Below are 11,204 nucleotides of genomic sequence, written 5' to 3'. Positions count from 1 at the left end.
AAAAAAATGTCTTGTAATCAGTTCTCTGACTTATGACTGTTGCAGCATCCCCACAGTCAGTGCTTGGCAACCAGCATCTATTTATGATGGATACGGGATCCTGGAGTCCTGGGATTGCCATCTGCAACTTTTCCAAGGAACGTACGACAAGCAAGATGAATAGGGGAAGCCAGATTCACTTGATGGTTGCACAATGCACTTAACAACTGTAGTGATTCACTTAACAACCAGGGGGAAAAGATTGTAAAATGGGGCACAACTCACTTAACAAATGCTCTGCTGAGCGAAGGAAACTTTAGGCTCAATTGTGATTGTAAATTGAGGATTATCTGCATTACTTTTTGCCAAGGCTGAAAATGCTAAACTGGAGATTGAGAGACCCACATCTCATCTTAGTGAAAGCTGTGAATCTGTTTATTACTGTTACAACTTGGAAAACAATTATTTCTTTTACCTTGTCCTTCTCTCCCAACTGCCCGAGGTTAGAAACCACCTTCCAACTTCAAACAATGATCCCAGTAGGAAGGCTTTGAGAATATGAGAATTATCATCCTCTTTTAACGACCCCATAATTTTTTGCGGGGTGGAGTCTAGGCAACTGAATGGAGCTGAGTGTTTACTGGCTGGATGCCCTTCCTGTTGCTAATGTGGAGTTTTTGATAAGCAGATATATTTGAATATGAGAATTATACGTCAACAAAATTGGAAGAGCTGTTCTCACCACTTCTTGTACCAAACTTATCAACTCCATGAGTCTTCGGCGAAGCTTTGCCACTTCTTCGTTCACTTTTGTGACATGCTGCTCATATATTTCTGCTAAAGGCTTAAAAGTATGTCCGCCGTGCTGTTAGAAAGATACAGATGAATTTGGTAGCTTCATTGTACCAGCTCAAAACGCTCTTACCAAAGTGAATCCCTAATTTTTGTGGGAAGTGTGACTGGAAGAAAAACCAGATTCAGCAGGTTGAAAAGTGCTTTCTTCCGATAAGAAAGCACTTTTCAACCTGCTGAATCTGGTTTTTCTTCCAGTCACACTTCCCACAAAAATCTATTCAGATTCTTAGCGAATACATAACTGAAGTAAAACTGTCTAGCTTGTTGCCTTGTTAAAGGTAGATGTCTGAAGTTAATATTTCAGGAAAAAGCTAAATTAATTCCCCAGAAACACTTCTTATAAATGCTTAATTCAAGGTTTAAATAGTAAAAGGTACATGACATGCTTTTCTTGTCAAAGCTGATCTTCATTAATTGACTTTAAATAGCTGCATCTTACATCACATGAACATTATGTCAGCACAGCATATCAGAGTGAGAGTCATTTGAGAAATCCATGCCAAATAGTGGGGAATAGATGTTACTAGCTGTTAAATAAGGGGAGGAAGATTTTCTGATTGTGGTCCATCCTCAAATAAAAACAGAACTTTATATTCTTCTTGCAAGCTAATACGTTTTATTATATGCATATTATACTTGAAGAATTACTTTGTTCTTTGTTCAATAACTGTATTACAGGTAATTCTTGACTTATAACCATTCATTTAGTGATTGTTTGAAATTACAAAGACACTGAAAAAAGATGGCTTCCAACAAGGAAAGTCAATGGGTGAAGCCAGATTTGCTTAATGACTGAATTCACTTAAGTATCAATGATTCACTTTACCACCATGACAAAAAAGGTCATAAAACTGGGTGCAACTCACTTAAGTACCTTGCTTAGCAATGGAAATTCTGTTCCCAATTGTTCCCAATTCTATTCCCATTGCTTAGCAATGGAAATTCTGTTCCCAGAAGTCAAGGATTACTTGTAATTTCATATTAAGTTACAAAAGATTCACCTCCTACAATGCTACCCCAGAAACTATTCCTCTAATCACAACTTTTTCAATAACACAAGGACAGTGCTTCTGTTTCTATAAAATAAACATTGTACAAATAACTCTTTGTTCTTCATCTATACATAATTTTTTTTTACTCACCATTCCACCCCAAAGCGCACACTGGTGGCAGATACACTTCTTACATGTCCAGCAAAATACACTAAGCTTTTCATGATGATTTTCGCACCTTAAAAAAAAATAAAGTAAACATTGCAATTAGACAGATGGAACAGCAGTCATTGTAAGTTTTTTTTCCTCAATCATTTTAACAAAATGCCATTAAGGAGCTTATTTTTACTTTACATCAGTCAAAATGAGTTACTGCTGAAATGCTGTTAAAAATAGGAAACAGTGTAAAATGACATAGAGAAGTTTCAAGTCAGTAATTCAGTTATTATTTTTCTCTGTTGTTTTGCAAGTACACTGAATGCCTTTGTACCAAATTCCTCCTGTATTTAATAAAATCCTTCTTTTTCTTCTTCTTATCCTTTCCCTCCCTTTCCCTTTTTCCCTTGCCTTTCCCCCCATTGTTTTCATTTTCATTTGTATATTCAGAAATTTTTAATAAAAATTTATGTACTTTAAATTAAGAAAAAAAATATATATATAAAGACTTGGCTTGCTTTTCACAAGCTTCTTGTTCAGTCTTTCCATTATCAAGGTGCAGATTAGTTACACACATAGAAACTGAACAGTTCCAGCTACAATGTTTAGGTTACATCTGAAATGTACTGCAAGTTAGCTTAGCTTCTCCCATAGCTTCTCTATAAAATCACCCCAAAGACTTTTTGTTCTTGCTGCAAAAGGAAAGTCCTTTTATATTCTATCCTTTCATCAAATGCTTTCTCCTATTCTAGGCAAAATTCCAGGTTGGCATCGGACTAGTACGAACTGGACGCTTGGAGAACCACCAACATCCAGCCTGCTAGAATGGATGCTTACATTCCTGATGCCCTTCTTCACTACAAATGGCCTATCTTTAAACAGACATAAGCTTCATCACTTTGGGGTATAAATTGTACTCAAAAGCTGTTCTGGAAGAGCACATTTATACTGTAGTACCAGGAGCACAGAGATCCAGCTAATTTTCCAACAAATGCTCCTTAGATGACAGCTACCAGGTTATCTATGTCATCTTTAATTAAGAATTATAAATTCTATGTTTAACCTCAGCTCAAGCCTCCTTTGGAGAATGCTTGGTATGCACCAGTGAAGGATACCTACTACCATTATGAATATGAAATTGTGAATTGTGGAATACAAGTTTACTACTTGCTTTACAAGTAGTTTTAAAGACCGGTTGCTTAGTTACTGTTCAAAGTTGCGGCAAACCAACTATACATGTTATTTAACTTAAATGTTACTTATGATCCAGAGTCGAAGTTCCAACATCTGCCTTCCCCTGCAGTAGTTTGTTGTTGTTGTTGTTGTTGTTAGTTGTGAAGTCGTGTCCAACCCATCGTGATCCCATGGACAATGTTCCTCCAGGCCTTCCTGTCCTCTACCATCCTCTGGAGTCCATTTAAGCTCACGCCATCACTGCTTCAGTGACCCCATCCAGCCCCCTCGTTCTCTGCCGTCCCCTTCTCCTCCTTTTGCCCTCCATCGTTCCCAGCATGAGTCTCTTCTCCAGGGAGACCTTCCTTCTCATTAGGTGGCCAAAGTATTTGAGTTTCCTCTTCAGGATCTGGCCTTCTGAAGAGCAGTCAGGGTTGATCTCCTCTAGGACTGACCGGTTTGATCGCCTTGCAGTCCAAGGGACTCGCAGGAGTCTTCTCCAGCACCAAAGGCCTCAGTTCTTTGGCGCTTAGCCAAAGCCTGACCCCTGCAGTTAGATGACTACATTTTAGGTGCTTGGCAATTGGCCTGCATTTAACGACTGTTTGCAGTGCCCCATGGTCACTTGATTGCAATTAACAACATTTTTGCCAGAAACCTGCATTTACTTCCAGTTTTCCAGCAAAAAAAAAAAAAAAGCCGCATAGCTAAGAATGGGTTTGTTTAACAACTACAGTGTTTGCTTTATGATTGCTGCAAAAAATTAGGTCTAAAATTAAGTCTGGTCACATGGTAACCCACAATACGATCATCATGATTTAATATGAAAATTGTGGGCTCAATTACAGTCCTAAGTCAAAAACTCCATGTAGTGGATGGAACACATTGTTCACTGAAATAGGAGGAGGATCAGGGTGGATAAAAATCAATGATTTTTTTAAAAAAATAAAAAAAATCAGATTTTTTTGATTTAAATCGGATTTTTTTGATTTTTATTGGATTTATTTTAATAAAAAACTTTTGGGGTAAAAATCTATTGTAAGGTAGTTTTCTATTTAAGATACATAAATAATTTAGTTTATTCAGCATGAAATGGAGGTTAGTTATGTAGCATGAGGCTGTATAGTCTGCAACATTGGGACTATCGGTGAGTCAACAGTGGGTCAAAGGAGTAGCAGAGATGACAGTTGCTCTTTAAAAACTATGATTTAAATCGAGTTGATTTAAATCAAGCCTTTTTACTAGTGATTTAAATCATGATTTAAATTGTGATTTAAATCAAATCCACCCTGAGGAGGATCAGTGTTTTTACTTAGTTTAACTTTTTGCTGTTTTGTAGTAGAGCCTTCTGGGTTTGTCTTCCTTCCCATGACTACATCTAAAAATTCTGACACCCCAGAACTAAAGCAAGTGGGAGGATGATTGGCACACCAATGATACCCTCAATCCATTACAGAAAACAAACTTCACAGTTAATACCAATGTTCCATTTTAACATCTCACATAATGTAACTGTAAATCCACTCCTTATATAGCTATTTACGGGAGAAAAATTCATCAGTTTTTAAAATGTCTGATTATGAACGAATTTAGGGGTAATGCATGACAAACCCTTCAGTCAACAGGCCATTTAAATCTACGTACTTGTCTTTTTCATTTTCTTCATGCTTGCTCAGATTACACAACTGGAGTGTGTCAAGTTGCTGGGTCACCTCCTCTGCCCAACGACAGTTGACAAGTTCTCGCAATTGAAGTGGAGCCCTGCAAGGAAAATTTGAGTATAAATCCTGCTTTTTAGAGGAAAAAAATAGGATAGAATAACGTTCTTTTTATTAGATATAAAATTGAAAACAGGAGTTTATTAGAAGTTGGGGGTGTTCATTAATAAGCTACAATTCAGGGACTCTAACTTGAAATGTTCCTTCTAATTTTTTCCACATTCAGAGGAAGCTAATTAATGAAGAACGGTAAATAATTTCATATTCATTCAAGGAGGGAAATCTTGTCTACCAGGTATTTTGAAACCAGGAATAAAAAATATATTTAGGGGGAATAAATGCTTGGATATAAAGATTTAAAGAAGAAATAGCATTCGTAAGTTTGAGATTTACAGCATGCAAAGAGACCAATTCTTTGCACTGGTCATGATGGCTCATGGGATGGGAATCGCAGAACCTGAAGGCAAAGGTACTATAGTAGGGCTTCCCAAACTGTGAAATACTTCCCTTGGGGAGATGCAGACCTATTCCAGGCGAGATGTAGAAAACCTTTAAAACCTTTAAGTATAGTGTTGCAAGAAATCTATCTTTAGTTTCACTGTATTGTTTTCAATATCCATTTGTGCTCATTTTGGTGTTTGGCTAATTAGATAAGTGTACATAAAGATTACAGTAAAGGGAGGTATGATGACGAAAAGTTTAGGGACCCCTGTATTAGAGGGAACCAGGTTATCTATACTTTGACCAGGGAGAATTGTTTTAAGTGACATCAAAGGATCTGACTCTCTCAGAACTTTTTAAAACTGCTCTTTTATCCCCAATGAGTGACAATGGTGGACAATTTTTAAAATTGTACCTTGGTTAAACTTTCATTCATGACTGAAGGTCAAGATAGGTAACATTCCATCATGTGCCAAATTCAATTTATAACCTGTCTGCTCCTCCCAAACATGTATTGTGAATATCAGAAACAAAAACCACCTAAAATAAAGAATTTGCTTCGGTTATCACAACAGTCCAAAGGGCTTCAAGTGAAAGCTTACCGACAATGTGGGCACTGAGCTCTTTGTTCTGTCAGCCAACGCTGTCAAACAAAACAGGCATGTTATAAAACACCAGAGTTCCAGAAACATTAGAAAAGCTTAAATCCTAGAATAAATTTGGACATATTTCTTCAGCATAAGTAAATTATTCTTGAATGGGATTCACACAACACACAAATGCTGCCGTCTATCCCTATTTATTGTATCTGTATACTGTTGCACTCAGAAAATGACTCCCAATACCAAATTATACCTTGTTGAATAGCCTGGATCATACAACATGCTAAGACAATGGCTGAATTCCCAGAATATGCTAAGGTATAAACTAGCCAATCCCAGTTTAATCTAAAATGTTGTGCAAACCCAGTCTAGATTTATTTATTTGTATCCCTCCTTTCTTATTTTTACAAATAACTCAAGGCAGCAAATATATCTAACACAGCTTCCTCCTCCTATTTTCCCCACAATAACAACCCTGTGAGGTAGGTTGGTCTGAGAAAGACAGACTGACCCATGTTCACCTAACCAGCTTTCATGGCTAAGGTGGGATATGAACTTGTGATCTGTTAGGCACACACGGAGCTAACAATTAATCAAGAAAGTTGGTCATGGTACTTCTTTGTATGTTATCAATGTTGTAATCCTAAATATTCGTCCAACCCTATTTAATTATTTTGTTCAGAAAATTAAATGTGTAAAATTCACTAGTCCCAAAACAATTGCGACTGTAATAAATTTCTGGGTTCTTAAGAAGTTTAACAGCAACATACAAAACTAAGTGTATATGAAGATTCTCAGTCATCCAGGTCATGATTGTCCCAAAGGTGCTTTTTTTCAAGAGGTAACTGGACTTTCTGGTTTTTCTTTGAAGACATTTCGCTTCTCATCCAAGAAACTTCTTCAGCTCCTTCCATTCCCCACCATCCAGTCAGAGCCGAAGAAGCTTCTTGGATGAGAAGCAAAACGTCTTCAAAGAAAAACCAGAAAGTCCAGTTCCTCTTGAAAAAAAGCACCTTTGGGGATACAAATCTAAGGATAATCCCGGGAATAAATTCAACTGGTTGAAAGACCTGAAAAGAAAGCTACATTTTTTACCTCTTGGGTTGAAAGAGAAGATGAAAACAAGTCAGAATTAATCTTTAGTTTTGGAAGAATATCAGTTTATATTCAGAACTGCCTATTATTCCAATAGTTTCTCTGGGCATGGCTACTAGTAAATGGAAAGCAGGCAGGCACCAGAACAAAAGGTTAAAATTGTTTTTCTTAGTGTGCCAATAAATTAGAATTCTTGTACACTTACATCTGTTTTGAAGTATTTTCGAAAACACTTACACATCCAAAATCTAGTTACTATCTCTACATGAGTAACTTGGCTCCAAATTTGTGATTACTTACCCGAATACAACTGAAACAACATAGCTTGGAGCAGTGTGGACACAGGCGTGCATCACGCAACTTTTCCATACAAATGAAACATCTAAATACTTCAGCAATACTCTGCAAGAAAGAAACACAATCAAGACAAATATGCGTCAGCTTTATCTGTAAATTGCACCCACATTATCTTATTCATATCAACTCACATTTTACTTACACCTAGGCTCAATTATATTGCTCCGGGATACTATACAACCGTGTTTGGAGAGGAACCAACAAGTAATTATTTTTAAATGTCATTGTTTAAATCAAAAGGGAAAAAAAGGTTTGCTACATCTACATACACACTTCAGTATCTTGCTAACACTGCAATAAAAGAGCAAAAAATATGTATATAATTGTATAAAATGTGTATAAAATGTATATAAAAAAAGTATGTATATAATTGTTTAGAAGACACTCTAGAATATGGGTGTCCAACCTTTTGGCTTGCCTGGCCGCAATGAGTGGAATTGTGTTGGGTCGCCTATAAAATATATAATATAGTTAATGTATATAAATCACATAATATTGTTAAGAGGTTTACAATTTTATGGGCTTGCATTACTAATGGTCCAGGGCTGTGACCGTGGGACACAGGTTGGACACATTTGCTCTATAATCTTGCAGAATACAAATATCACTATAAGGAGGAAGAGGACATATAAACCAACATAATCTGCTGGTATGTTTCTGAGATGGACTGAAATGCATATGATTCATAAAATGCACATTTCAACAGAATGTAATTTTTTGCACAGTACTTTCTTTGTTTAAGGTAAAATTCAGAAAGATATGGAAACAAATCACATTTTATTCTTGCTTTCTTAGTTCTGTGGAATACAGTATAATCCAAAGTTTGCACTTTTATACATTTACATGTTAAACTCATCTCGACTTCCCTTCAGGAGCTCAAGGTAGTAGTCCTTGCTTAAAAATCATTCATTCAATGACCGTTCAAAGTTATGACAACACTGAACAACTAGCACTTATAGTCAGTCCTTAAAGTTATGGTCATTATGGTCACATGACCAAAATTTGGATGCTTGGCAACCAGCCCGCATTTACAATCACAGTGTGCGACGGCCTCGCAAGTGGCCAGTAGCTGTCTCCGCCAGGTGCATGTCATCAGCAGCAGGAGGAAGAAGGTGGTGAAGATCAGTTGGGAAGGCAGGGATAGATGGTGGAGTGCGGGGCAACCAAAAGGGAAAAGATGGGAAGGGAAATGGGGAGGAAACTGAAGCAGATGCAAGCATGACAAGTATGGGAGAATTGTGAGGTCCTGGCCTAACAACCGCACTGCTAAGCTATTTGGTCATGTGATGTTTCATCTAACAACTGGATCATTTAGTGATGGAAATTTTGGTTCCATTAGAGCAGGGGTGTCAAACTCAAGGCCCGTGGGCCAGATCTGGTCCGCAGGGTGCTTAGATCTGACCTGCGGGGCCACCCTGGAAACAGCGAATGACTGGCCTGCAGTGCCTCCGCCAGCGAAAACGGAGCTCAGGAGGGCCACACACTGTGGCCCTTTTCGCTGGCAGAGGGCTACAGGAGGCCATCATAGCCAAAAATGGAGCACTCGGGCCCCCCCGAGCTCTGTTTTCGCTGACAGAGTGCTAGCAAAACAAACTACTAGCAAATGTGGCCCTCAATGAAATCGAGTTTGACACCCCTACATTAATCAGTAAGTGAGGACTACCTGTATATTTAACACACACTCTAATTTTATCCTTATAGCAGCCTTGTTAGGTTGAGACTGCTGATTCTTCCACTTCTAGTCCCTTCCCATCCAGTGAATGAAAAGGGAGATTTAGGGCAATTTCAAGTTTGGATCTAGGAGTTCTGATGCTAAAACAGAGCATGCTCTAGATACCATAACCTTACCCATAGAAAAAGGTTTTGGGAGCTGTGTCAAAACATTCTCAAACAAAACAGAGCACTCCAAACACAGAAATAGAGAAACTAGCATCATACGGTAGATTCCTGCCTGTTTAAAGAAGCAGCATATAGGGAGAGTGAAAAAATTATCAGATCCAGGATCTGTGACTTCACTGCATTAATTTGTTGTATTAATATTTCCCTGCAGCAGCTGAAACTTGAGATTTATCAGTTCATAAACTTTCATGAACCACAGTACCCCTTTCCTCTTTTGACTTCATTGCAATAATTCATGTATCGGGGAAAGAAGAGACCAAGTGTGCTGAATTTATACCAACCCAAAGAACAATAATACCGTACCTTCTACTCAACCTTGGAAACTAGTGCACAGTCACTCATGCCCTCGTCACCTCTCGCCTTGACTACTGCAACGCTCTCTACATGGGGCTCCCCTTGAAGAGCACCCGGAGGCTCCAACTGGTCCAGAATGCAGCAGCGCGAGTAGTGATGGGAGCACCATGGCGCTCCCATGTAACACCGCTCCTGCGCGAGCTGCACTGGCTCCCAGTGGTCTTCCGGGTGCGCTTCAAGGTGTTGGTTATCACCTTTAAAGCGCTCCATGGCATCGGGCCTAGCTATCTTCAAGACCGCCTGCTGCTACCGACAACCTCCCATCGTCCCGTTCGCTCCCACAGAGAGGGCCTCCTCAGGGTGCCATCAGCCAATCAATGTAGGCTGGTGACTCCCAGGGGGAGGGCCTTCTCTGTGGGGGCACCTACCCTCTGGAATCAGTTGCCCCCAGAGATAAGGAGAATCCAAGACCTTAGTGCCTTCCGCCGTGCCCTTAAAACCCACAGCAAGCCGGGCTGGCTTAAGAAGAAATTTTAAATGTTTTAATTGGTTTGTATTTTTAATTTTGGGCCAAATTTATATATATATTAATTGTTTTTAATATTTGTATTTCATGTTTTTTAATTCTGGCTGTATACCGCCCTGAGTCCTCAGGGAGAAGGGCGGTATATAAATTTAAAAATAAATAAATAAAATAAAAAACTAGAAATGTAAAGTATTATAACAAAAGTGAATTTAAATTATGAATATCAAAGTGGCAATCTGGGAAAAGTATTTATTAATTAACAAGATGGCTTATTTAAATAAGACAATAGTCGGCACTATTGTCAGTTTGGTCTAGTCTAGTGATTAAGACACCAGGCTGGAAAATGGGAGATTTTGTTGTTGTTAGTTGCGAAGTCGTGTCCGACCCATCGCAACCCCATGGACAACATTCCTCGCAGCTTTCCTGTCCTCTACCATCCTCTGGAGTCCATTTAAGTCACGTCGACTGCTTCGGTGACTCCATCCAGCCATCTTGTTCTCTGTCGTCCCCTTTTTCTTTTGCCCTCAATCTTTCCCACCATCAAGCGCTTCTCCAGTGAGTTAAGTGATTAAGACACCAGGCTAGCAAATGGGAGATGGTGACTTCTAATCCCACTTTAACCACGGAAGGCAACTGAGTCAGTTTGGGCCAATCTCTCTCAGCTCAACTCACCTCACAGGATTGTTGTAGGGAAAATAGGAGAAAGGAGGCGTATTAGATATGTTTGCTGCCTTGAGATTTTATAAAAAATAATGAAGGTGGGATATTAAATAACCCTAATACCGCAGAGGTCTTTGACTGAGAAAGAGAAATATTGTTTGTACTACTTTTGTGTAATTTGCACTTGTTTTTTCTTAAATATTGTGGTTAAACATGATTGCCATGCACCTTATCAATAACATTTCTGTTAATTTCAGTGTCCCTATTCCTATTTTTTTCCTTTACTCTCTCCTGCAACATGTAATTTTTTCCCCTCCAACACTTGAAATCATGGACCAGTAAACAGCGCAGAGAACCCAAAACAGAGAAGACTCATGAGGTTACATTTTGCCCAATTTTATCACCTTGAATGAAAATTTTTGTTGTTTTAATCTGCCTTGTATTATAATATTTATAC

General features: G+C 38.5%; 1 protein-coding gene across 1 annotated transcript in view; it reads right to left on the bottom strand.

The window, feature by feature from the left end:
- The window catches only part of TRIM37 (tripartite motif containing 37), a 61,413-nt gene that overhangs the window by 46,842 nt on the left and 3,367 nt on the right, over window positions 1-11,204 (bottom strand). Inside the window, exons 3-7 of the mRNA XM_034404303.3 lie at window positions 7,312-7,413; window positions 5,917-5,957; window positions 4,800-4,916; window positions 1,977-2,064; window positions 722-844 (exon numbers count right to left, since the gene is read on the bottom strand). Coding sequence (XP_034260194.2) covers window positions 722-844; window positions 1,977-2,064; window positions 4,800-4,916; window positions 5,917-5,957; window positions 7,312-7,413 — 471 coding nt within the window. The remainder of the gene's footprint in view (window positions 1-721; window positions 845-1,976; window positions 2,065-4,799; window positions 4,917-5,916; window positions 5,958-7,311; window positions 7,414-11,204) is intronic.

This window comes from Pantherophis guttatus, chromosome 1 (assembly GCF_059756535.1).
Source record: "Pantherophis guttatus breed Tessera chromosome 1, ASM5975653v1, whole genome shotgun sequence".
Lineage (NCBI taxonomy): Eukaryota > Metazoa > Chordata > Lepidosauria > Squamata > Colubridae > Pantherophis > Pantherophis guttatus.
The sequence above is the reverse complement of the archived record's forward strand: the minus strand, read 5'-3'. Positions and strand labels throughout refer to the sequence as shown.